Source organism: Eubalaena glacialis, chromosome 7 (assembly GCF_028564815.1).
Source record: "Eubalaena glacialis isolate mEubGla1 chromosome 7, mEubGla1.1.hap2.+ XY, whole genome shotgun sequence".
Taxonomy (NCBI): domain Eukaryota; kingdom Metazoa; phylum Chordata; class Mammalia; order Artiodactyla; family Balaenidae; genus Eubalaena; species Eubalaena glacialis.
Genome location: NC_083722.1, coordinates 25,052,058 through 25,079,886, shown reverse-complemented (window position 1 = coordinate 25,079,886; position 27,829 = coordinate 25,052,058). Strand labels below are relative to the sequence as shown.

General features: G+C 44.3%; 1 protein-coding gene across 1 annotated transcript; it reads right to left on the bottom strand.

Annotated features, from left to right (window-relative positions):
- Positions 1 to 11,818: 11,818 nt before the first annotated feature.
- Positions 11,819 to 27,412, bottom strand: GCM1 (glial cells missing transcription factor 1). The gene is made up of 5 exons (XM_061194965.1): positions 27,338 to 27,412; positions 17,481 to 17,733; positions 16,371 to 16,483; positions 14,458 to 14,586; positions 11,819 to 12,553 (listed from the first exon to the last, which is right to left on the bottom strand). Exons 1-5 carry the CDS (start codon positions 27,410 to 27,412, stop codon positions 11,819 to 11,821), a joined length of 1,305 nt encoding a protein of 434 aa, XP_061050948.1.
- Between the last annotated feature and the right edge of the window lie 417 nt (positions 27,413 to 27,829).

Below are 27,829 nucleotides of genomic sequence, written 5' to 3'. Positions count from 1 at the left end.
TGCAGGACTGGGGCGGCACATAATTACCCTCTGTTCCTCACTGACCAATGCATAAGACTGCTCTTAACACAGGCAAGGGTCTGGACATCTAGAGCAGCGGTCAGGCTTTGGGTAGCTCAGGGGAAATAAATGGAAGGCAGTGATGCTCCAAAGGCTGATACAAAAGGAAAGGTGTGGAAGATCATGGGAAATCCTTGATAGTATGTTGGACAAATTTCAATGATTTCCTAATTCTAACCAGGAGCAGCCCAAAAGGGGTAGCCAGAAGAGCCTGAGAAATTACCTGGAAGAGTCAAGAGAAAATTACAAGTTTAGTGCCCATGATTATACGAGCTGGCATCACGCAACGCTGCACGGCCCTCCTCTCTGTGGTAGGGTCCGTAGGGGGCCACGAATGAGTCACAGTGGGCCAGGCAGGTAGACAGTTGCTAGCAGATCCCTGTGTGGCTTGCCTGAAAGGGAATCAGCTACTAGGCTCCTGTTGACTGTCTCCTTGAAGCCAGATCTTCCCATGTTTAAAGAGAAGCTGGTTTGTGAGTGAAATGTCCGTATTTTTAAAATTTGGATCAAATTAAAAAGACACACACATGCTATACAGGCCAAACAAAAGCCATCTGCAGGATGAATGAAATCAGCCAGTGTTTGACCTCCGGGGTCCAGGCTAAATCCAAAATCATGAGCTTTGTACTCTAGGCTCGGAATGACTAGACAATGACCTACCTTTCCAGCGGTCCTTCCTGCTCATGTCCTCAGCTAGCCAAGAGTAGTTCTGGTTCCCAGGACACCTGAGGCACCTCCCTGCCCCTGCATCTTTGCTCTGCTGGCTCTGGAATTCCTTTTCTCCCAGCTCCTCCAGCTCCACCTTGAAAGTTCTACTCCTCTTTCTGGAAGTCTTCCCTGATTTGCCCCCAGCCAATGAATAATTAAATAATTACAAACAATCTACTCCCGTTGGACACTCTCAAAGTGTTATATTTCATCTCTTTGTTTTAATTTCTATTATTCTGACATGCCCTACCCATCAGAAGGCTTAGGAGAAAAGGTTTATTTTTAATTAATTAATTAATTAATTTATTTATTTATTTTTGGCTGCATTTGGGTCTTTGTTGCTGTGCGCAGGCTTTCTTTAGTTGTGGCGAGCGGGGGCTACTCTTCGTTGCGGTGCGCAGGCTTCTCGTTGCAGTGGCTTCTCTTACTGCGGAGCATGGGTTCTAGGTGCGTGGGCTTCAGTAGCTGTGGCATGTGGACTCAGTAGTTGTGGCTCGCAGGCCCTAGAGCGCAGACTCGGTAGTTGTGGCGCACGGGCTTAGTTGCACCGCGGCATGTGGGATCTTCCCAGACCAGGGCTCGAACCCGTGTCCCCTGCATTGGCAGGCAGATTCATAACCCCTGTGCCACCAGGGAAGCCCCAGGAGAAAAGTTTTGATATTTAATTATAGTAAGTCCCCTACATACGAACCTTTAAGTTGAGAACTTTCAAAGATGCGAACCTGCGTTCGCATGTCTAATCACTTAAGTTAGTTCACGTTTCTGGCGTACATTGTCACGTGTGTGCATCCTCTACAAGTGGGTGTGCTTTTGTGTACTTTACTGTACAGTACTGTATAGCGTACAGTAGTACAGTATCCTTATTTCAAGCCCAGGATGTCCGGAAGCAAGTGCAAAAGCAGCAGTGATGTAGCCGGTACTGCTAAGAAGTGCCAGCTATTGTACAGTACTACTGTACTTTTCAAGGTACTGCACTATAAGATTAAAAATGTTTTCTTTATTTTTTGCATTTTTTATGTATTATTTGTGTGAAAAGTATTATAAACCTATTACAGTACAGTACTATATAGCCAATTGTGTTAGTTGGGTACCTAGGCTAACTTTGTTGGACTTACGAACAAAGTGGACTTACGAACGCTCTCTCAGACGGAACTCATTTGTATGTATGGGACTTACTGTATAAGGAACTTGTGTGCAGAGACTGCGTGCAGAGCCCCGTCTCCAGCTCACCCCACTACCACCACCGCCATTAAGCCCCAAGATCTGCCTTGTAGGTGCCAGGTGAATATCAAGGCTTCTTTTTTTTTTTAATTTATTTATTTTATTTTTGGCTGCATTGTGTCTTTGTTGCTGCGCACGGGCTTTCTCTAGTTGTGGCGAGCTGGGGCTACTCTTTGTTGTGGTGCACGCACTTCTCATTGCGGTGGCTTCTATTGTTGTGGAACACGGGCTCTAGGTGCGCGGGCTTCAGTAGTTGTGGCTCGTGGGCTCTAGAGCGCAGGCTCAGTAGTTGTGGCGCATGGGCTTAGTTGCTCCGCGGCATGTGGGATCTTCCCAGACCAGGGCTCGAACCCCTGTCCCCTGCATTGGCAGGTGGATTCTTAACAGCTGCCCCACGAGGGAAGCCCGTCAAGGCTTCTTGAGAGCTTTGACTTTAAGGGACTAAGCTGAGTTTATCCCAGCCAGGCTGAACTCAAACCTGGAAGGCCGTAGCTGGTTGGCTCACTGGGCAAAACTCTCCCATCTCTCTGCAGCCCCTCTGCAGGGCTCCACTCTTCCATAGCATGGCCAGCATCTCTTAGCTGTGTTCTTGGTCACTCGGGGTCTCAGGGCAGGGGATGTGAATGAACAAAGCACCCTCACTCCCCCTCCTGGGGGAGTGGATTCAGGTGCCAGCCCTGCTGGCTGGTGGGGGGATGCCAGCATCATCAGGAACAGGAAGAGATGCCCTGAGGGAGCGGCTCCTGGATTGGCTCATGCAAATTAGTGCTGATGTTACCATCTTAAAACTTTAGACTCTAGAGGGCCCTTTTAGACACTAAAATCAACGGAGGAAACTGAGGCCCCGAGAAATATGGCTTGCCCAAGGACAAGGCAGAGAATGCCTTCGATAGGATCCAGGACAGCTAACTCTAACTTTGAGGACGGTTTTCCATTAAGCCAGAGATTTGCCACTAATGTTTGAAATGTTCTGATAAAAACACAAGTGAGCTATCACAAGGCTGCATTTTCCAAAGACTCCATTTTGCAGCTGTGCAAAAACGGGCCCTGATTTTTCTTGTCCTTTCAGCCTTTATGAATGTAGCATTTGGAGGGTAACATTTGCTGCTCTAGCCATCCCCACCTCGGTGCCATTTCCTTGGCAGAAGGGAGATGTGTGGGTCGTGTCTACATCCACATATTTCAAACTCTGAGCCAAACCTCCATCACGGGAGTGGACAAAACGAGAAAACACTCACAGGTCATCTGCAGCAATGCTCTCCGTCACATCTTGTTGTGCTCTCCGTCACATCTTGCCATGTTTCTCTGGGAACATTCAAAGAAGGAAGAGCTTCCATTTAAATCAAGAAAGAAGATTAGACTGTTTCCTTCTTATGACCAACCTGGGAACCTCTGCTGCAGAGTAAGTCAATGTAGAAAGGGATCTTCAGATGCTAAGACAAGACCATTATCTTCACTTTACAGACAAGGAAACAGAGGCTCAGAGCAGCTCAAAACCCATTAATTTGCAGTCAAACAAAGGGGCCAGACACTGTGCTACATTCTGGAGATACAATGGTGGAGATACAATGGTGAACAAACAGACAAGATCCTGCCCTCAAATTGCTTCCAGTCTCGCAGGAAAGAGACTGTCGGTAAGTTATATGAAGCTGAAAGGAAACAGACTGTGCCTCCCCAAATAATGCCACTTTGGCATAAGGATTGCTTTGAGCTGAATGCAGCTGAGAAAGAGTAGACTGCAAGAAAAGCTCTCTGCCTTTCCCCCTGTTTGCCTAAAAGCTGGGCATAAATTTCCCATGAGAAGGTGCCTCCCTTCCTTCTAGTACCAGGAAGGGGAGAACGACTCTTCTTCACTGGAGAGGACCATAGACTCTCATCAGTCCAGAGACGGCACGGAGAGGAATCCACATCACAAAGCTTCCTAAAATAACCCTCATCTTCCATTAGTTTCCCTGTACATCTACCATCCCACAATGCACTGCCCCTAGATGCTCAGAGCCCTTCTCCTCTGTTGTGACACTTCTCCACAAATGTATTGTCCTTTGTATTAGCCTCGGGGTCTGACCACCTCTTTGGGGTTTTCCTTTAATTCTGTGAGGCCCTCAATATGCATTTGAAATAAATCTCTTTATCCGGTTAATCTGTCTTCAGCAGTTTAATCTCCAGGGCCCCAGCCAAAGACCTGAGAGGGTAGAGGAAAGTTTCCCTCCCCTACAAAATCTTCTTACACCCAGTCCCAAGCCCTTTCTACTTCTCCAAGGTGCTGACACCACACTCCCGAGTCGGGTGAATGGGATTGCCCAGGTTGGTTACTTAATCCTCAATTTTTATCGGCTCCTTTCGCCCAAACCTGATCTTGTCATCACCCCCACTGCTCCCCTAAAACACGCTTCCCATAAGGGAAGATGGAGATCTCGATCTCCATGGCCAGCGCTTCGTGGGTTTCTCAGCAGCATCTTGCAGGGTCACTAAGAGCCCAAAGCAAGCTGCCTAGCCCACATCTCATCTATGTCCTGATGATGGGGCTTGGCCCAAGAAACCGGAAGCCAAAGAGAGAGACAGTTTCAGGTTTTTGCTTATAGGACAATTACTTAGCCATGCAGACTATGCCAGGCTTTGATGGCTTCTGCGAAATGCCAAGCATTTCTAAGGAAGCTATCATTAAAGTCAGCCTTTTGATCTCTATTCATCCAAAGCACGTTTCCACATCCCCGCCCAGAATTCTTCACATTAGCCCAGAGTGCTGTGTCTCCATCCTATGGTTAAGCCCTGGCAGCTTTTGCTACCACAGCACCCATAAAATGCAGCAGGAGAAGCCACGGCGACTCTGATGAAGCAGGCTGCTGGAGATAGCATGGCAACTGATGCACAAAGACGCGTGTGTTTGTGTGGGAACCTTGGGGACGCCGTGGAGTATTGTGGAGGTGGGGTGGCTTTGCTAGGCCCTCATGGTGGCGCCTCAGTGAATGTCATTGGATGTTGTGGGTGCCCAGCTGCAGCCCTGAGTCCTCTCAGCACTGAGTGACAGGTGTAACCCAGATGTGACTTAAGCTCACCTGCTTGGGTGTCAGGGACGGTCAATCATACTAGCAGTTTGCCCTGAAGTCTACCTTGCCTGCTGCGTGCCACATCCCCAGAACTTATTTGTACACTTTGACCAACATCTCCCAGTTCCCCACCCCCTTGAAGGCTCATTCTCTTAACTAACCCTTACTCTGCACTGTCTCCTGGGTGTCCTTCTGAGTTACTTAACATCTCGGAGTTCAGTTTTCTTGTTTGTGGAACGAAGACAATCACACTTTCTACATCATTGTTTTGAGGATTAAATAAGGTAGTGTATAGATTGGCACAACTTCTGGCACATTCTATGCTCTCAATAGAAAGTCTCAGGGTAGTACCATCAACAGAAGAATGGATAAAGATGATGTGAGAGAGATACACACACACACACACACACACACACACACACACAATGGAATACTACTCAGCCATAAAAAAGAAGGAACTCTTGCCATTGGCAGCAACCTGGATGGAGTTGGAGGGCATTATGCTAAGTGGAATAAGTCAGAGAAAGACAAATACTGTATGACATCACTTATATGTGGAATCTAAAAAATACAACAAACCAGTGAATACAACAAAAAAGAAGCAGACTCGTAGATCTAGAGAACAAACTAGTAGTTACCAGTGGAGGGGGAGGGGCACTACAGGGGTGAGGGAGTGGGAGGTACAAACTATTGGGTGTGAGATAGGCTGAAGGATGTATCAACATGGAGAATGTAGCCAATATTTTGTAATAACTATAAATGGAGTGCAACATTTAAAATTGTATAAAAAAATAAAAATTATTTTTTAAAGTCTCAGAGTATTTAACCTTCTCTCCCAGCCTTCATGAAAAGCTTTCAGCATCTCAGGATGGAGTCTCAACAGTTCATAGACTTGAGTTCCTCAAAGGATGTTTTCCATTTGCCTTACAACCAGAGCAAAACCAAATGGTTCCAAGAGGTGGGAAAAGGCCAGTCCATGGAAGGTCTGTTGAGGATATGTGAAGAGCCTGAACAGACAGGGAACTAGACGCAGGCTCTTTACTCCCTCAGGGTAAAGAGGACAGAGTCCTGTTCCATTGTTTGCACAGGGAGAAAATTGCTGGTATGAGGTCACACAAAAGGAACTTGAAGGAACGAGAACTCCCGGGCTGTACATCTCAGCCTGCGTCAGCCCAAAGAACCCTATGTCTCCTGGTTACTGCCGATTCTTGTATTTTATTTTGCATGAAAAGGAACACAAGTTCTCTGTGACAGTCAGATAAACAACCCCAAGGCTTAGCAGAGGATGCTCAGATTTCCAAAATAATTTTTTTCTTAGCAGGGCAAAGGAAGCTACAAAAAAGAAACAAGTCAGGTATGTTTCTTCTCTCCTGATGAAGTAAAAAAAAACTGCTCTGGAGGAATCCTCCAGATATTTGCAGGATGAGAGGATAAACCACTGAAATCACCCTGGGCCAAAAGCCGCCTGTTCTCATAGGACAATGCTCCCATTTTAAGGGAGGAATTCTGGTCAGAAAATGGACAATGATTCTTTCTATTTTGAACAGCAGAATGAGAATTTGGGAGTTGGTTCTGGTTTTAAAATTCATTCCATCCTCTTTTCCTCAGTCACCACGTGCAATTATTTATCCTCCATTCCATCTCCCCCAACCCTCCCCTCACCCACTCTTTTTTTTTTTTATTGAAGTATAGTTGGTTTACAATGTTGTGTCAGTTGCTGCTGTACGGCAAAGTGACAGCCATACACACATATATATTCTTTTTTAAACATTCTTTTCCATTATGGTTCATTCCAGGAGATTAGATGTAGTTCCCTGTGCTATACAGTAAGACCTTGTTGTTTATCCATTCTAAATGTAATAGTTTGCATCTACCACCCCCAAACAACTAGTCCATCCCTCTCCCTGCCCCCGTCCCCCTTGACAACCACGAGTCTCATCTCTACGTCTCCCTCACCCACTCCTGAAGAGTCTCCCCATCTCACTCATGCTGTGAGCTTGGAGGCACCCAGCTGGTCACCAAGACAGTCAGCTTCCAACCAAGCCCTAATGTCCAGGTCCAGTTTAACTTTGACCCCTACTGGTAGGGCTGGTTGACAAGAGACAACGATGACTGTTAAGGCACCGTCTGGAGTCAAGGCCACTTAGAGGCTGGCAACACCTAAACAAAATGCCATCAGCTAAAAGAATTAAAAAGTGGAGTGTGGGGAAAGGACTTGGGAGTGGGGAGGGATGGGTAGAGATGGCTGTTATTCGTCAAAAGTTTGGTGGTGCCATCTGATGTTTCAAGCTATGTACACGTTCTTGCTTTGATAAATATCAAGACTGTCGTTTTCTAGAGAAAAGTTTTGGGAGGGCAGAGTGCCTAGTTTAGTAGATGTGAAATATTTGAAATATCCAGAAAGCCTTGGACCAAATAGAAACTAAAGTTCCCACCCACGCAGTGGCTGTTCCTTGACACTTTCTTGAGGTGCAGGGGGAGCCTCCCAGACCCAGGAGACTCCTCCACACCCATGGCTTCATCCCACAGCCTGCTCCACCCTAAGTCTGTCCTTTCCCTTTTTGGCCTTTTGAATATTCAACAGAGCCTAATTTAAAGGCCTTTCTTTGTAATCGCTGTGGCTGCCAGATGGTCCCTAATCTAAAAAGTACTTTGGATTCTGGCCAGAAGTTTGAAATTCCATGTATTGTGGTCAGTGCAAATGTTAGGTTGTTTTGACAACTGCATCTTAAGAGTAAGGACTAGCATTTTCAGGGTCCTTCGCTTGGCTTTCTGACTTACACAGACTTGGATGTCACAATACCTGGGTGTATATAAGGCTTTTACTATTTTTCAACTGAAGACCTAATATTTTTTCCTCGTCCTCAGGGAACCGTAAGGCATCCTTGAAATGACCTGAATTCAAAGCACTTGATGAAATTACTATGCTGATTATGTTCTGAAGGAAAGAATTTCTCTTCTCTGCAAAGATACAAACACATGCTGGATAAGCTTTTGTTTGGGGAGCTGTAAAGGAGATTCATGTCTGTTCAGATATTTGCACAAGTGACCCTCAAACTTTGTTCAAACCCTCGGATCCAATGGTTATAGGTCTCTAATTGGTTGTTTATACTCAAGGACCATGCAGGGTGGGGAGATGCAAATTCCTGGGGCTCTCCGAGGGGAGGTGAATTACATCAGACACTTTTTATCAGACAAAATTCCTAGAATTTTGAGCCAAAATGTTTAGCAAGCAGAGACACCTGTCTTAGAGCATGGAGGAAAGGCATTTTAGGTGCAAATAAATAAATTTAATGCAGCAATGAAAATAACAAAGTACAGCTATACACAACAATATGATGATCCTTCTGGACACAATGTCGAGCAGAAAAAGCAGATATGAGAGAATTTGCACTTGGTGGTGGCCAGACTGTTGTGTTCTTGTGACAATTTATTGAGCTTAGGCTATGACTGTGCACTCTTTTGTATGCACATTATAGTTCAATACGTTTTTAACAGTACACCATGTGACTCTATTTGTTAGGTTCTCCCCAAAAAGCCAAAATCAAACTATTGTTGAGTAATACATATAAAGGTAGTAAAAATATAAAGAGCCACCTTAGCAGTCATCTATGGGATGCAGGAAGGGGCTTGTGATCAGGCTTGGGTGGGATTGAGGGCTGCAGTTAGGGGACCTTTTTTACCACATCTTCTGTATCCATTCATCTGTTGATGGACATTCAGGTTGTTTCCATGTTTTGGCTATTGTGAACAGTGCTGCAATGAACATAGGGGTGAATGTATCTTTTTGAATTACAGTTTTGTCCCGGTATATTCCCAGGAGTGGGGTTGCTGGATCATATGGTAATTCTATTTTTAGTTTTCTGAGGAACCTCCATACTGTTTTCCACAGTGACTGTACCAGTTTACATTCCCACCAAGAGTGTAGGAGGGTTCCCTTTTCTCCACACCCTCTCCAGCATTTTTTGTTTGTAGACTTTTTCATGATGGACATTCTGACCCATGTGAGGTGATACTGGGGACCTTCTGAAATGCCAGTAAGTTCTATATCTTGGCCTGGATGGTGCTTATACGAGCATTTGCTTTATAACTCTGCTAAACTGAATATATAAATTTATATACTTAGACAAAATAATTTACTAGATTCAAACCAATCTAAACTTTTATCAGTAGGGGACTAAATTAATTATAATATAGTCATTTAATGTATTACAAACCATTAAAAATGAGGTTGCTGTGGTCCTTTATCCTTATAAGGATCTGAGGTCCCAATTGTGTCCGAAAATGACAAAAGTCATGTTAGAAATGAATCTAGTATGATACCACTTACATATATAGCAGTCCCCCTCTTATCCATGGTTTTGCTTTCTGTGCTTTCAGTTACCTGTGGTCAACTGCAGTATGAAATATTAAATGGAAAATTCCAGAAATAAGCAATTCATAAGTTTTAAATTGCGCACTGAGTCGTGTGACGAACTCTCGCTCCATCTGGCTCCTTCCCACCCAGTACAAGAATCATCCTTCTGTCCAGGGCCTCCACACTGTATATGCTCCCCACCTGTTAGTCACTTGATGGCCATCTTGGTTATCAGATCGACTGTTGCAGTATCACAGTCCTGTGTTCAAGTAACCCTTATTTTACTTGATAATGGTCCCAAAGTGCAAGAGTAATGATGCTGGCAATTCAGATATTCTTACTGAACGTAATTTACGAATTAAACTTTGCCATCAGTATGTATGTATATATAGGAAAAAACATAGCATATATAGGGTTCAGCACTATCCATGGTTTCAGGCATCCACTGGTCTTGGAACGCACCCCCCCAACGGATAAGTGGGGGACTACTGTATGCAGAAAATATCTCTAATCTTTGGAAAACAGACAAGAAACTAGTCAATGATGCCTTAAGAAGGAGACTAGGAACCAATTTTGTATCATGTGCATTTGTCACCATTCAAATAGAAAAGAGCATTTATTTTGAAAATGTTTGCTGATTGCATGGTTCTTTCCAGATTTTATGTCTAGGCTCACCTTTTTGTAAAGTACTTCAGCAAAAAAGAGGTACTGGCATTCAAATACAGCTGCCTGACCATGGCCATGTTCATTGCACAAGGACTCTTCTAAGCAAACATTTCTCAAGCACATATTTTGAATCTGGTGCTGTTAGGCACTGTAAAAATAAAGGTAAATGGGACAAAACTGGAGCTCTCATGGAAGACAGTGAGGAGGAAGAAAAAGGAAAGGAGACCCTTTGGTGCCACTGGAAAGTCTCTTCATGCAGCTGTTCAATTCTGCCACAGTTCAATTATGTGGTTGGGTCACAGCCCTTGTCTTGACGAGTCTTAGAAATCAACTAGAGGACACATGTTTTATAAACCAACCCCACAAGTTTCATACTACACAAAGTACTATTACTTCAGTGGTAGCATCTTCGTCTTTCTGCTCCTCTGAAACTCTTTCACTCTCTCCGTTCCTTCATTCTGTTTCCAAGAAGGCATAGATGAGGTCCTGGGCCTTTCATGTCTGCTCTGTTTGTGATGATTCCAAGGACATTGAAAATGCAACAGATAATGCAGTTGAGGTGCTGAGAACCCCAAATACTGTGGGAAAAAAAGAATAGCAGAGGACATTTCCTGCCACAGATGGGACAAATTTTCAATTCTCCCTGAGGAGTACTCTAGCACTCCTGAAAACTGTCCTAGTACTCTAGCACTCCTGAGGAGTACTCTAGTACTCCCGAGTGTTCCAGTATTCTAGTACTCCTGAGGAGTACTCTAGTACTTCTAGTACCCCTATAGTACTAGAGAGGCCAACAGATCACTTGTGTGAAGAAAGAAGTCTTGACTTCTGCTCGTTGTCATGATTCTGATTTATCTGTGGTTACCTTTTGAAAACCATTTCCTAAAGAAATTCTTTCAGCCATTTCCCAAAACAGCTTTTTAAGTGGCTATAAAAGATTTCGGTCATTTTTCTTCCCCAGTTTTACTGAGATATAATTTTATTGAGATATCATTGACATATCATCTTGTATAAGTTTAAGGTATACAACATAATGCCCTGATATATGCATATACTGCAAAATGTTTACCACAATAAGAGTGGTTAATATCCATTGCCACACAGTTATATTTTTTTTCCTTGTAATGAGAACTTTTAAGATCTATTCTCTTCTTAACTTTCAAATATACAATACGGTGTTGTTAACCATAGTCACCATGCTGTACATTACATCTCCAGAACTTATTTATCTAAAACTGGAAGTTTCTACCTTTTGATCACTTTCACCCAGTTTTCCCACCCATCACCCTCCGCCTCTGGCAACCACAAATCTGATCTCTATTTCTATGAGTTTGGGTCTTTAAATTTTCCACATGTAAGCGAGTTCATACAGTATTTGTCTTTCCTTCTCTGATTTATTTCACTTAGCATAATGCCCTCAAGGTCCATCCGTGTTGTTGTAAATGACGTGATTCCTGTTTTTTTATGGCTCAGTAGTATTTCATTGTGTGTATATATACACACCACATTGTCTTTATCCGTTCATCTGTCTTAGGTTGTTTCCATGTCTTGGCTATTGTTAATAATGCTGCAATGAACATGGTGGCGCAGATAACTGTTCGGGATAGTGATTTCATTTCCTTCAGATATATACCTAGAAGTGGAATTGCTGGATCATATGGTAGCTCTACTTTTAATTTTTTGAGGAACCTCCATACTGTTTTCCACAGTGGCTGCACGAAATGACATTTCCACCGGCAGTGCACAAGGCTCCCGACTTGGATCATCTTAAAGGACAGAGGTTTAGAAGCATTTCGTTGTTGCAGTGATCCAAACCCATGTACCTCATTTCTTCATCAAAATCCCATTTGCTGCTCTTGCCAGGCAGAGAATATTGATGATGGGGCTGAGAGGTGTAGGTGAGGAGAAAGGGGTCTTCCTGAGGTGAATGGCAAGTGGTGGAAGGGTGGTAGCTGTTAAAATCCACATGCACCTTCTCTTCATAAAGTTCACCCCCTTGATTTGGCCAGAAGGGGTGACAGCTAGTTTTGGCTGCTGGTGGTTCCATGGGAATCTGCTGGAGAAAGGGTTCTGAAGAGCTCTGGGAAGGGGAGAAGTCGTAAGGCCAGCTGGTCAGAGGAAAAGGGTAACTGGGACAACTGTTGTCTTTGGAAGGATTTCTCCCCAAAGCAACATTCTTATTCCATGTTTGCAGATCACTGTAATCAGAGAAGACTCCAGAGACAGGAGGCTGAAGCAGGTCCTGGCTGCTGGAGACCCGACTATTGGATAAATCGCATTTCTCGTAGAGCTGAGTGGGGCCCAAGGTGGGAGTGGGGTCTCTGGGGTCAGAGGTTCTCCCCAAACCATAACTCTCAGAGAAGGATGAGCCATCATTCAGTGCCTTCTGCTGGGGAGCGTTACCTATTAAATGTCCACTGTAACTACTAGGCGATTGGACACCTTCCTGGAAAGACCAAGTTAAACTTTCCCAACTTTGTGTTTCACCTGGAAGAGGCTGGAAAGGAAAGAGAAAAGCTCATGTTAATAAGTTAAACTGACCTAACTACCCCAGACACCCACGAGTGACCCTGCACAAATAAGTGCTCTGCAGATTTTCTTCATTCCTTGCATACTTGAAGCACAAGCACACACAGGGCTTTGCACAAGCACCCAAGGCCTGGAAGAACTAAAGGCTGCTGCCATTTCCGTTTGAAATCTGACCAACCAGGAAGGGACGAATTGCCCTTTATTCAGACAGGAGTGTGTTTAAAATGTTTCCCCTCAAACGCAAGTCTGATATCCTAACTGACTCTGTGAGAAACTTGTAAGGGGCTATTTAAGAAAAATCAAACCACAGCTTCAAAGTTTTAGCTTATCCTCAGTATAACTCTCAGGGGAACCTCATTTCCCTCCTTGACTTTTCTATTTTTTAGTGCTGTGTGGATTCCATGAGACCAGGGCTTATTTTTTTTCTCAAGAGACTTTGAACTCATTTTGTTAAATTGTAGATCTCTGGAATACGAGGTGGTCAATTTATTTTTATCAATGGAGAAAGTATATTGTCCTCCAGTTAATCGCAAGAAAAGAATCTGGTTGGGAATTAAGTTATCCTCTTATTTATGTAAAACTATCGACCGATGGGGTTGGAGAGACTGTGACCAGGCAGGGTGAGTGGGAGGAAATACCCTTCAACTTCTCCCAGGGCTGGGAGATGGGATAAGACCAGTCATTGGGATTCAGGGGCTCCTATTTCCCTACAACAGACTCAGATTACAATTTTTTTTCTTAAGGTACTTTAGAGCCTCCAGGGCTGGACTGGCTTCATTTCTGTACTCCTGAAATGTGGAACACTGGACAGTAGAAAAAGTATAGGAAATAGTAACACTATGAAGCAGACAAACCCACAAACCTACAGTATGACACCCACAAAGCCATGAACTTCACATCACAGTTTGACTGCGGGAAGAAGCCTCCATCCCCACATCCCTGGATGAGCACTGTTTTCAGAAACTGCCTGGGTATTTTACCTTGGTGGAGTGCGCTAAGGAATCATCTGCTTTAGGGAAGAATGAAAAAGCATGAGGCTCATAGTTTGTGCAGATCATTTCATTTTGGTTCTATCAGAAATACAGAGTGATTGAGTTATTTGTAGTGAGGTGGATGGACCTAGAGTCTGTCATACAGAGTGAATAAGTCAGAAAGAGAAAAACAAATACCGTATGCTAACACATATATATGGAATCTAAGAAAAAAAAAAAAGGTCATGAAGAACCTAGGGGTAAGAAGGGCATAAAGACACAGACCTACTAGAGAATGGTATTGAGGATATGGGGAGGGGGAAGGGTAAGCTGGGACGAAGTGAGAGAGTGGCATGGACATATATACATTACCAAACGTAAAATAGATAGCTAGTGGGAAGCAGCCGCATAGCACAGGGAGATCAGCTCGGTGCTTTGTGACCACCTAGAGGGGTGGGATAGGGAGGGTGGGAGGAAGGGAGATGCAAGAGGGAAGAGATATGGGGACATATGTATATGTATAACTGATTCACTTTGTTATAAAGCAGAAACTAACACACCATTGTAAAGCAATTATACTCCAATAAAGATGTTAAAAAAAAAAAAGAAATACAGAGTGCCAAACATAGGTTAAGTACTAATCCGAGTCTCTTTTTAATTGTAGTAGGGAAGACGATTCTGAAATTATATGGACTTTACAGTTGAGGGCATGCTACAAAGATGGTAGAAATTAAGAGGAAACCGCAGATTCAGTTTCTTTGACAGAGGCTGACTCACAGGTGAGCCTGAAGGTACGTGATTTTCGGCTTCATTTGTTAGGTAAGGGACAGGGAAATCTACTGCCGCCACCACAGGGGTGGCAAGCCGTCGTACGTTTTGAAGCTGCATGGCGCAAGGTTACCTTTATCTGTGGGCCCTGTTTCAGCTTCGAGGAGACAGAGGAAGATGCCGAGTGCGTTTTCTTCATTGCTCTTCTGGCCTCGGCTTCCAATTTGGTTTCTGGCTTTGGATGATCATGCTCTCCCTTTGACTTAGAGGAGACGAAGCAGTGACATAAATAACTAGATGCACTTCACGGTGTGTAAAGCTTTATCCTGTGCCCTGCCATCGGACTGGGTATTGCTGCAGTTGACTACTAAGACAAGATTGGAGCAACCTTTTTTTTGTTTTAATTAATTTTTATTGGAGTATAGCGGCTTTACAATGCTGTGTTAGTTTCTACTGTACAGCAAAGTGAATTAACTATATGTATATATATATCCCCACTTTTCTGGATTTCCTTCCCATTTAGGTCACCACAGTGCATTGAGTAGAGTTCCCTGTGCTATACAATAGGTTCTTATTAGTTATCTAGTTTATACATAGTATCAATAGGTTCTTATTAGTTATCTACTTTATACATAGTATCAATAGGTTCTTATTAGTTATCTACTTTATACATAGTATCAACAGAGGCCCCGAGTCAGGCTTCTTAAAATAGTATCTACTTTATACATAGTATCAATAGTTATCTACTTTATACATAGTATCAATAGTATGTCAATATATATGGGAGATATGTATATGGAGATATATATATCTCCCAATTCATCCCACCACCCGCCCTTTCCCCCTTGGTGGAGCATCCTTTTAAGATCCTCCCAAGCCCACCATGCACTCTCCTGCTTGCCCATCTGCCTTTGCTGACGATACTCCTTCCTTGCGTGGTGCCTCTCCCCAGCCTGGCCAAGTCACATTCACAGTGATGACAAGTAATGCTGATTACATACATTCTCCCTGAACCTTCGGCACAAGGCTGTGAGGGCGATACCATTATCATCCTCCCCAGGAGGCATGGAGGGGTTATACCACCTGGGAAACCTCCCCTAGTACGTGCGTGCGGGAGCTAGGATTCAAATTGTGCCGGAGCCAACCAGGCCGAAAGCCAACTGTTGGCCATTCAGGAATTTGTGAGCTGGTTGTTAAAAACAGCTTGACACTTTGCTGTACACCTGAAACTAACACAACACTGTAAACCAACTATACTCCAATAAAATTAAAATTAAAAAAAATATATTTGATGAAGAAACCGAATGAACAAAGAGGAAAGAAGGGAAAGAAAATTTCAGCTCATCTTGCACACTTCTACCAAAGAAATCTTTCCAGAGAACCTCTGTCAAGCTTAAAATCTTCTATTCTCTTTTACCTTCAATATTAATTTTTAATGTGCTTTGCCATGAAACCCCATGTTCAATCTTATGATCGTATAATTAGTATGAAAGAATATATAGTAAAATAATTAGCTTTTTCAAACAAACAAACAAACAAACAAAACAGCTTGATATCAGCCATGGTGGGAATAGTTATATCCTAGAAACTGGCAAACCCTACACATCAGACCATTTTCTTTTCAGGGGCAGATTTAGCACGGACTCAAACCCAGGCAGTCCAACTGTCAGACGCCACTGTTTCCACCACCTCCCCCATGAGGACTTCTTAACACCACATTTTACAGAAAGCCGGGGCTTAGGGGAGTAAAGCAATGTGTCCATGTTTACAGAGCTGGGTCTGTGGAAGGCCAGTGCTTGCCTAAGCAGATTACTGACCGCAGCATCCCCTTCGGAGTCTGAGGCAGGGGCAGCCGCCCCTGTCCTGGGCTCCAGCCCCTGACTCCTCTCTCAAGGTTTGGGGTACAGACGTTTGCTCGCCCAGAGGGTCCCCCAGGGAGGGTGCAGGCTCCCCTCCACCTGTGCATTTCCTGGAGGAAACTCCTGCTGGTGCTCTGTGAAGAGTTCCTGAATTAAAGAGAAATGGAATCTCTAACTCAAATCCAACCTGGAAAAATATGAAGCGTCCGTCGTGCCTCCAGAAGTTAGTGACAGGAAAGCCCCCGTGGCCTCGGCAGGGAATGAGCTTCAGGGGCCCATCGCAGTTGGGACAGCGTTTCCCTACAAAGGAGCAGAGGAAGGTGACCTGAGTCTGTGCGGCCCTGCCGATTTCAGATTCCTGGGTGGCAGAGAATCCACCTGGGCACAGTTTTATAGGCTTTCATACACTGGGCATGACCCCTGAGCCTAGGAGGCCAGATCACCAAAGCAGCCCAGGTCACTCTCACACGTGGTAGTGGAAGCAGTTGTGTACAGAGTGGGATATTTTACAGGACAGGGGAGAGCTCCTTTGAGCAAAAAAAAAAAAAAAAATCCCTCCCTCTTTATTTACTGATACTTGAAATTCTTTGTAGAGAAGCAGAAAAAAATTCTTTCACTTCACAATTAGAACTAAGGGTCAAGGAGCAAAACCACATGACGCAGCTACTAAAGTTTCACTAAAGTGTAAATGACTGATACCAGATCCTGCCCTGAGAGCAAGTTTTGAAAACAAATTACAAGGAAAGAACATGAAGTAACTTGAGGTCTGAAGTGGGCAAGGCACAGGGAATGCCAAATGCATCTATTTCACAATCTGATGAATATGATAAACAAACAAAATGAAGAATTATCTCAGCATGTGATTATGGCATGAACCTAAATGGCATGGAATTGAGTCTAACCTCAGAGTCAGTCCCGGCTCCCACTCCCGATCAAAGCACTCAATGAGATCATTTTGGGGACCCCATTCCCCAAGATGTGAGGTGGCAAGCGTGATACACAACTTCCTCTTAAACTTTAGGTGGGTGTGCTGGTGAATTAATGTTAGTTCCCTACGTGATGTGTCTTCCTTTTAACAGAGGCCCCGAGTCAGGCGTCTTAACCCAAGGGAGGTTAATGGTGGGTGCCCTGGGCGTGGCAGATCTTTGGGACGGATACCGGAGCCCAGGGAGCTGGCTGGCTCTCCTTAAAATAATCTGAAGGACCGGCCTTGGTCTCCACCACCCTCCAGTGCGAAGGATGGGCCCTTGGGAGGGGCGGGGACGTCGTGGCCCCTCGGGGCAGGAGCCCCACTCACTCCGCTGCTTCTGCCGGGCCTTGTCGCAGATGGCCGGCCTCAGGTAGACCTTGCGGCCCTCAGCGACTAGGCAGTCGCGGCTGCAGACCACCACGCCCAGGCAGGACTTCTTGAGGATGCGGGAGTTGTGATTGTTGGTGTTGCGCATGGCCCAGCTGCTCACGTGCCGCTGCGCATTTCTGTCCTCCGAGCTGTAGATGTGCTTCTCGTAGGCATCTGGCCACTCCTGGAACCAGTCCGTCTTTTTCACATTCTGATGAAAACACAGAGAATATCATTATAGTTTCAGCTGGAAAACGCCACTGTGCTTAAAGCTGCTTTTGGCGCTTGAGAGCTGGGCGCGAGACCTTTAGCAAAGACCAAGCTGGATTTCACTCCGCCGTGGCGGTCTGAGCGCGCACAGCACAGCCGCGAGCACGTGATTCCTGGGTCCACCCAACATGTGCTCCCTGGACCAGAGTGAGTTGTGATGCCGCCCCTCTACCCCGATTGATGTTTCTCTAGCCTTTGGTGGTAAGAGTGAGGACCGTTTCACTGAGAATGTTGGAGGGTGCAGTAACATGATTGTGCTCTTGCACAATGACAGTGGACGGCACTGGGGCAGGGCAGCGAGATCATGTCTCTCGCCGGGAGGTGGTCACCTTGTTGGGAAAGCGGAGGGTTTATACAAAGCCACCTGAGACACGCGGTGGAAGGCTGGAGAGCCGCTTTCTCCCCCGTGGAGATTTCCTCCCCTTTGCTCTACACTCATGTTCATGCGCCTCAAACAGGGCAGAGGGGTAAGGAAGAGTTTAGTTTGACTGGAAACGTCTATGTTCTTGCCCAGGACGGGCACAATTCCCTGTCCATGAATAGCTAACTAAACTCTCCTTTGAGTGGGCAGAGACACAGGATACTCAATCCTTATAGCATAAGTTATTTGGCTTTCTGTGCCTCAGTTTCTTTATCTGCATAATAGGGATAACTAGACCTGCCTACCTGGAATCTGGGGCCACACACACCAGCCAGTATGGTTGTGAGGGCCAGCAGCTTTTAGGACAGAGATGACCCCCAGAGAGGTCACTTCATGCTCTAAACCTTGTTAAGCCAAATGCAAGACAGGAGTCCAAGCCCCTATAAAACAAAAGCTTAATTGGTGCAAATCTTGTTAGTGACCTTCTTTCTCAGAGCAGTGACAATGCCCCTCCGGTGCTGCCCTGTGGCGTGGGAAGGGAATGCTGCTCGAAAAGGGCAGGGCGAAAGGGGATGGCATCTGGAGGAGTCCCCTCTGGTCCATCGGGCAATTACAGTCGAGTGTCTAGGAAAGAGGCCTGGCCAGGCCAAGATGCTGAATGAGCTGTTTTTTCCAGTTCTTTCCCTCTCTCCCCGACTTCCCTGGTAATTCTGAGCTGGACGAGACTCAATGCCCGGGGTGAGGAGAAGACCTCAGGCAACCCCGCAGGCAGCCCTGTCTCCTTCCTCCGCCCCCTTCTCTTTTCTTCCTTCTGACCTAAAGCTCTAAACAGTGCTCTCTTGTCTTCTGCCACAGAAATGCCACAGAAAACATAATATTTTATCTTCTGAAATAATAAAAATGTAGCGTAAAACGTTAAAATATGGACCTTTAGCAATTTGCACTGTGGATTTGAATTCTTCAAATACAAAGCACAGTTGTCAGGGCAGCAGAGAAAAGGGTGAGGTGGACTTGAAGGAAAGCTGAGATTTTCATGTTTTAAAGGTGAGGGGGCCCTTCAGGCTGGTCAGTGGCATAGATTCCGCCAACCAGGAGGAACGACAGTGTCTGTGAGAGCGGCTCAAACACTCCAGTTAAAGCAAGTACTCCCTGCCTGTGGAGGAAGAAATGAGCTCCACTGTCTTTTCTCTCTCTCTCTCAGGTTAATGTATATTTTGATCTCCCTTTGAGGTTTCCTCTTTGATGGATTATTTAGAAATATATTGTTTAGTTTCCATGTATCTACAGATTTTCCTGTTGCCTTTTGCTATTAATTTCTAGTTGTTTAGTTTCCACGTATCTACAGATTTTCCTGTTGCCTTTTGCTATTAATTTCTAGTTTGCATCCATGGTAGTTGGAGAACACATTCTGTGTTTTTGATTATTTTAGCATTGTTGAGGTTTGTTTTAAAGCCCACAAAACGTTCTACATTCCAAGGTCTGTTAAGCTTTTTTTTTTCAACACCTCCTCCACTGGTACCCTAGTTTTCCAGTTCCATTAATAATGCAGTAATAAGTTTGACAAAGTATGACCTCAAGAAAATTACTTAGGAGTAAGTGTATTTACATCAAGATATTCTCTTGGCTATTTATTTATGACCAGTCTTTTGACCTGGATGCTTAGTGAGATTTTTGACATATTTTGACATTGCAATTATGAGAAAACCCAGATTCCAGTGATGCAAAGGAACCCAGGTGTCAAATGAATGATAAGGAACTCTGAAAAGCTCCCAAATTTAAGGCACTAGAGAGTAAAATTTTAAAAGGAAGAACAATTATTTCTTAATCTTGTTTAGCAAATCCTCACAAGACTTTTTTTCTTTTCAGATCTTCTGTTTATTTTAATTTCTAACTTTTCATGAGTAACTCTTTGTTTTTCCTCTTGGTTAAGAAGTTTATAATTTAAAGGGAATATTCTTAAGGTCTCCAACATGTAAATGTAACAGATTTATATTTTATAATCTCATGGGTAATATCATTGGGGGTTTAATGAATATTTCTGTGCCTTATGTATGTAATTTCTTTCCCTAAGAGACTTAATCCTCTAACTCACTCAAAATCTTTGAAACTCGACGCTAGGGGTCCCCAACCCCCAGGCCGTGAACCGGTACTGGTCCTTGGCCTGTTAGGAACCGGGCCGCACAGGACGAGGTGAGAGGCCGGCGAGTGAGCAAAGTTTCATCTGCCGCTCCCCATCACTCGCCATCGCTCACATTACTACCTGAACCATATCCCCACACTCCCCCCCGCCCCCTCCCCAGCCCCCGTCCATGGAAAAATTGTCTTCCACAAAACAGGTCCCTGGTGCCTAAAGGGTTGGGGACCGCTGCCCTATGCAATCAGAGCACCCTTCATCCTCCCTTCATTCTAATTTATTTAACTACTTTAAGTTTTAATAGGGTAACTTAAGAATTAAATATACACTATTACATAAAACTAATGAATTAAAATCAAAATTCTGAAATAAGGTATCAAAAATATTTACATTATCATGTTATTATATTAAATTTGATTTTTCCCTTGGAATATAATCTGTTCTAATGTAAAGCAATTATCTGCCAGGTTTTCTTTAGTAAGAATAGCTTATTAATTCCTTGTAAATAAATGTCTCCAAATAAAACTGGGCTAGCAAACAGACACACGTTTAAGCAAATCAGAGAGAGGAAAAAATTAGATGTTACTTACGGAATACAGAAAAAAAAATTCCTCCAGCATTTTGATTTACCTTCAACTTTTCAGGAACTTATCTCTCCGAGCCAACTGGAAACCCAGCTCCAAGTGTTTTCAAAGGGAGAAATTCATCAACAAAATGCTTTTGAGTTAACTTAAGCATTACTCCTTTGACTAATCTTGCAGTTTCCTACCTCTGTTAAAGGGTCAAGATGCAGGAGAAAAAGTTCCTTATTTGTTCAGACAACACTAAGGTGGGACAGAGTGTCCCAGCTTTCAAACTCTGTCACCCCCTCTTTTCTTTTCTCCCTTTCCTTTCCAACTCTACCCAGCTAAGCAAGGGACCTCCTGGCAGGCACCCAGGGAGAGTCTCTGTTACCGTCCCCACGACCCCAGAAGCACAGGGTAGCAGAAGAATTCTGGTCCCAAAAATGGGGGGACCCAATGACCACGGGGTCCATATACGTGGAACTGTCCCAGGGAGTTCAAATGACCTTGAGATCAAGGACAATGCTGGACAAAGAGGACAAAGTCACGAGTGTCCCCGTCAGACCAACAACAAAGTGACCTGATCATGCAGTCAGATAATAATTGACCAGAAATCCAGAATCTGGTTTATCCCTTAGCTCCCTAGCGCCAAGACACATCTGATTACAACTAGCTTGTCCTGATTACAGTTATCCACACAAATTCACAGTACAAGCTCAAAGATTCACCTCTGCTCATAAGATTGAGGCAAAGGAAATTGTACTGGTTAAAATCATGGTGCAGGAATGAACTCATCAGAGACGTGGCCTCTTTGGGGTTGATTCTCCAGGCTTCAGGTGGCCCTGTATTTATGTTTAGCCTATGTATAGTTTTAGGTTTTCTCTGCAAAAAGTATACTTAAACCTTGGAATTGTGTGAGTTAATGGCTTGGTGTGGCTTTGGTCATGGGTTTCATCTGGAAACTGCTCATGTTCATGAACAGAATGATTCGGGGTGTTTGTCTGCTGTGGGGCTATTGGAACACCTTGAGCTTCTGCTCAGAGAACCTGGCAGGTGCTGGGAGCAGAGTGGCTGCTCCCATCTCCCTGCTCAGTGGGTACTATTTAGGGGAAAAGGGAATTGGTTTTCTTCCTGATTTTCAACCAGGAAAAAAATAAATAAATTTCTTAGGGATTCATGGCTCCCAAGTATTAACAATCAGTATTAATAAGAAGTATCCATGTAATGAACCATGTAGTGAACATTTTTAATAAAGGTAAGACTAACCCAACCCCAGACATTTGCTGCTTGGACCAATCAAACCCTAAAGCAATTATATTTGAACTTTTAAAATGCAAATGTAGTGTAATGGAATAGGAAGGGAAAGCAAAATTGGTGTATTACATTGCTCTGGAATAAAGAGGCTTTTATCAATGATGGTTTTGAGTAAGTTAAGTGCCTGCAGTTCTGGGCTGACTCCGTGGAGGCCGGATAAAGGAGAAGTGGTATCCAAATAACCAGAAGCTAGACAAGTGATCAGAAATGAGTGAATGAAGATTTATAAAGACATATAGTGATTTAGTGAGAGCAAGAGACCATCCAAGCCCTAGATCTGATCATGATGCTTTCTAGCTCAACAAGCCTAACGGCTTCCCACTGCCTTTAAAAAAAATAACTGAATCAGGACTTCCCCGGTGGTCCAGTGGCTAAGGCTCCATGCTCCCAATGCAGGGGGCCCGGGTTCGATCCCTGGTCAGGGAACCAGATCCCACAGGCGGCAACTAAGAGTTTGTATGCCGCAACGAAGATTGAAGATGAAGATTGAAGATCCCGTGAGCCACAACTAAGACCTGGGACAGCCAAATAATTAAATAAATAAATTTTTTTTTAAAAAAAAAGAACGCTTTAAAAAAATTTAAAAAAATAAAGTGAAATAAAATAACCGAATCATCTTAGGATAGCCTGCGTCCAAACCACCTTTCACGCGGTAGCCTCCCAGATCCCCTTGCTGAATGTCTGTGCACAGCTTCCCCATATGTAGCCTTTGAACAGTCTTCAAAGTGCTCTACCCTGCCTGGATTATCTTATCTTCACCTGCCCTAATCCTCTCACCTTTTACAATGTACTTGTCCAGAGAGCTTTTTGCCAGATGTTCTGCCTTGCTCCCCATGCCTGAGTCATGCTGGATTACATACATCCTCTTTCAGCACCTCTGGCATTTTTCTATACGGCATAGACTGTTTGGACACTGTTTGGACACTGATCTTGCTCCACTGGCCCAGAAGATCATGAGCCCTTCCCTGAAAGTTAACATAGCTTAACGGCCCCTGTATCCCTGAGCCTGCTATGGTGTCTTGCGCATCCCCGTCACTCAGAAATCTCTGCTATCCTGATAAGGATGTCATCATTCACTGTTGCCAAAAATTAACCCATAGATCTTGATCTATCTGGGATGTATAAAGGGCTATGGAGTTCCCAGGACCAAAAGATCCAGTGAGCACTCGGGTAACCATCTCAAAACTTGAAGCAGGTGGGTGGATTAATAAGAAAGGAATTTGTCTATAAGCTACAGGAATTTGCAGGAATCCTGGCAAGAATATAAAAATATGAACAATAAACTGTAAATTCTTTGTATGGGTGGGAAAGGGAATGAAATTGGGGAAATGTATAATAGTAATAAGCCAGTGCATGTTATTATAGATGTAATCCTTTAAAACATATGTTCTAATGCTCAAACAGATGGTCTGAGGCACACTCATCGCCCAAGGGGCTCCATGAAAAAAGGGCTCTGTGGTCAAAACTATGTTAGGGCAACAATGCCAACAGCTTCCTCTTGGGAGAACCGCCAGTGCAGTAAGAAAGGCACCATGTCTACAGTAGAGAAATTGGCTTAGGGACTTCCCTGGCGGTACAGTGGTTAGGACTCCGCGCTTCCACTGCAGGGGGCACGGGTTCGATCCCTGGTCAGAACTAAGATCCTGCATGACGCACGGTGTGGCCAGAAAAAAAAAAAAAAAATCGGCTTAACTTCGTTGAACTTAGTCCTTTTCTACCTTCACAGCATCCATTAAAATTCCTTGTAACTTACACACTACAGAACACATTTTGGGAACACATTTGTTCTAAACAGCTTAGACATTTAAGAAGGGTATCTAAGGAATTACTATTTTCATTTTACAGAGGAAGTAACGAAGACTTAAGAAAATAGACTTGTTTAGAGTCACACAGATGATAAGCCATAGAGCCAATCATTCGTGAATTTCGTATTCGGCGTTTGTGTTTAACACGTGCCAGGCCCTGTGGTTGGCACCCGGCCCCCATTCTAGGTGCAGGCCGTCTTCCAAATCTCAGGTCACCGAATCCTAGACTCTTAGAACTAAAAGGGTCCGTAAGAGACTATTTAGTGCAAGCACTTCATTATCAGAAGAGGAAAGGGAGCCTCAGAAAGGCTAAACCACCCTGCGAAATTATACAAATAAAAAGAGGCAGGACTGGAATTCCAAGCCAGGACTTGGTCTCCTAGCCCTGTTCTTCTCACCATACACCACTCTGCCTTCAGAAACACTCTTGAAGTATAAAATCTACTGTGCTTGGAAATCCGTCCAAGACCTTTTATTTTTCACCTCAACTAGGTCTTGATACGATTCCAAAGCCAGCATAAACCCAGATGAGCATGGTGTTGACTCTGCCCAGAAAATACTAAGGAATATTTTGCTCTTTTAATCATTTCCCTGGCATATTTAACAAATTGAAGGGCGCTTACCTATTTCCACGAACAATCAAACTTTTTCTACGAACTAAAAATGATGCATTTCCAAAATTGAATGTGTAGTTTTATTCTAAATGTCTCATTTTAATGTCTTGGGTAGCTGAGAATGCTTGAGTTTTGGAAAATTCATGTTGGAACATGAATTTTTATGATCCCTGAGATCCCCTCCAGGGAAGTGTTTCTTCCTTTTGTCTACAGATTTGATGAATGATATGAATCCTCTGTCCCAGAAAAAATAAACGTTAGTACAGTGTTGCCCGCCATTTCAGCGGGTTCTTAGGCCCCATTAAAGCTCCTGCTCTACGATGTGGCTTTGCAAAATCATCTATGTACCTGCTTCCTTCAACTCTTGTTTTTGAGGATGCCCATCTTCTCTATTTGAGAGCTGCAATCATGAATTAGGAATATGGGTCCCTGAGCCAGGAGTAATTAAAATTTACCTTAGGGGCTTCCCTGGTGGCGCAGTGGTTGAGAATCTGCCTGCCAATGCAGGGGACACAGGTTCGAGCCCTGGTCTGGGAAGATCCCACATGCCGTGGAGCAACTGGGCCTGTGAGCCACAACTACTGAGCCTGCGCGTCTGGAGCCTGTGCTCCGCAACAAGAGAGGCCGCGACAGTGAGAGGCCCGCGCACTGCGATGAAGAGTGGCCCCCGCTCGCCGCAACTATAGAAAGCCCTCGCACGGAAACGAAGACCCAACACAGCCAAAAGATAAATAAATAAATAAATAAATTTATAAAATTTACCTTAAAGTTTCCTCTAAAACAGCTACAACTATTGTAAACCAATTACAAGCAACTACAAAGATAAATCCTTAAAATAGATATTTGCGTGATTTAGCTGTGGTGTATTGAACCATTCTTAAATGGATGGAAAGTAGGGCATACTTGGTGCTTCCCAGCTTTTCTAAGACCTACCCGGAGATAATACGGGAGGAGATTTAAGGGTAAACATAAAAAGAAACAAAAGAAACACTTCGGGGACTTCCCTGGTGGTCCAGTGGTTAAGACTGCGCTTCCATGGCAGGGGGCACAGGTTCAATCCCTGGTCAGAGAACTAAGATCCCGCATGCCGCAGGGCATGGCCAAAAAAAAAAAAAAAAACTATAAAAGAAACACTTCACTAGAGTGAAATTTGGAATGATCTGGAAGCCTTCATTAGAGTGAAATCTGGAATGATTATAAATCAAGACTGTGGAATCTCCATTCCCTCTCCCCTGCTTGGGATAATTCAAATTTCTTGTTCCCCAGAATCAGGCAGATGAGCTTGACCTTTCACTAGATGGTACTGGTGGTCTCCCAGTCTTAGCTTCCCCAGCCACCTTTCCCAACAATTTCCAGTGAAAACATTCTTTCTTCACTGGAAGAAAGGCCAAAAAGGGAGGTCAAGAAAGTCAGTTTTAAACAACTAATGTTGGGAATTCCCTGTCAGTCCAGTGGTTAGGACTCGGCGCTTTCACTGCCGAGGTTCAGTCCCTGGTTGGGGAACTAAGATCCCACAAGCCATGTGGCATGGCAAAAAAAAAAAAAAAAAAATTAAAACAACTAATGTTTTCCACCAAATTAAGAGTTTAAAATGTCAATTGCTGGGGGCTTCCCTGGTGGCGCAGTGGTTGAGAATCTGCCTGCTAATGCAGGGGACACGGGTTCGAGCCCTGGTCTGGGAAGATCCCACATGCCGCGGAGCAACTAGGCCCGTGAGCCACAACTACTGAGCCTGCGCGTCTGGAGCCTGTGCTCCGCAACAAGAGAGGCCGCAATAGTGAGAGGCCCGTGCACCGCGATGAAGAGTGGCCCCAGCTTGCCACAACTAGAGAAAGCCCTCGCACAGAAACGAAGACCCAACACAGCCAAAAATTAATTAATTAAAAAAAAAAAATGTCAATTGCTGGGACTTCCCAGGTGGTCCAGTGGTAAGGAATCTGCCTTCCAATGCAGGGGTTGTGGGTTCAATCCCTGGTCAGGGAACTAAGATCCCACATGTCTTGGGGCAACTAAGCCCGCACGCCACAACTACTGAGCTCGCGAGCCTCAACTAGAGAACCTGAGTACCACAAACTACAGAGCCCACATGCTCTGGAGTCCTCGCACCACAATTTAGAGAAAACCCACATGCCACAACTAGAGAGAAGCCCTTGCACCACAACGAAAACCCCATGCGCCGCAACTAACACCCGAGGCGGCCAAAAAAAAAAAAAAAAAAAAAGAGTCAATTGCCAAAGATAAAGCAAAGAAAACATGAAATGAAAGTCACTCTGTAGTTGGAGAGGAGCCCCATGTCTGTGGACTGTGTACTAGTTACAAAAGTTCTAGAAGAGCACTCTCACTGGGACATTCCAGTGACAGATTTAGGTTAAACCCATGACTATAGCAAATAAGGTAGTATGGGAGCTTGTGCATTACAGAGAGTCGATCTACGGACAAACACATCAGCGTGGATTTTATTTTACTACCTAGCAGGCGGGTGCCATCTGAGCCAAGCCAAATTTGAAAGAGAAGGGAAGTAACATTTTCTTTGCTGCAGTCTGTAACCGGGTGAGTCTGGTTGGTAAGGTCTTGCTCAAATCATAGATCTTAGCACCTCCTCTTAAAAGTCCTCAGTCAGATGCCCAGCTGAAGCTCTGGAGGAGAGGTGTTTACCCAGCTGGGACCCTCACCAAGTTCCTTCCAGGTCTTAGCAAGTTACCGGTCAAGGCTTCACAGCCAAAGGCTGAAGGCGGTGTTAAAGCAAGTACATACCTGTGGCAGTTTCATATCATTAATATCCCAGCTTAGCGTCTCTTTGTCCTCAGAATCAACGTTCTCAAGTTCCATGATAAAGTCAGGTCGCCCACAGGTTTCCGTCTATCCAACTGCCCTCAGGAGTGCTTGAGAATTTTGCTCTCGAAGGCTCTTAACACGGTTGGATTAGTCCACCCAGGCAGCTTAGACCAGGAGACTGTTTTCTGACACTAAAAAATAAATGACAGTAATACTGACCATTAAAGAGATAAAAATCAGTGCTCATCTGCCAGAAAAGGCTGTTTCATTGATATTTTGGCGAGCACCAACATACAAACAAAAACAAAATGCAGGAGCCATTAGTGACCTTGCTGAAATAAAGCTTGACCATGGGAAATCAGAAGAAGATCATCACTTTCACTCTCAGATTTAGGCTTCCTTCCTCATTGCTAGCCCCAAGAAGGAAGGCCTTAGTAAGGACCATTGTCACCTGTAGCCAATGGTTAAAAC

Bases quoted from the DNA above. Each gene is read 5' to 3' on its own strand.
- GCM1 (XM_061194965.1), bottom strand. From the start codon at position 27,412: ATGGAACTTGAGAACGTTGATTCTGAGGACAAAGAGACGCTAAGCTGG. The intron at 14,587-16,370 runs GTTGGATTTGAG...GTCTCCTCTAAG, and splicing joins GACGCTTCATATTTTTCCAG to TCAAAGGGAGAGCATGATCA. The intron at 12,554-14,457 runs GTAACCTTGCGC...TTTCCTTTCCAG, and splicing joins AACAGGGCCCACAGATAAAG to CCTCTTCCAGGTGAAACACA.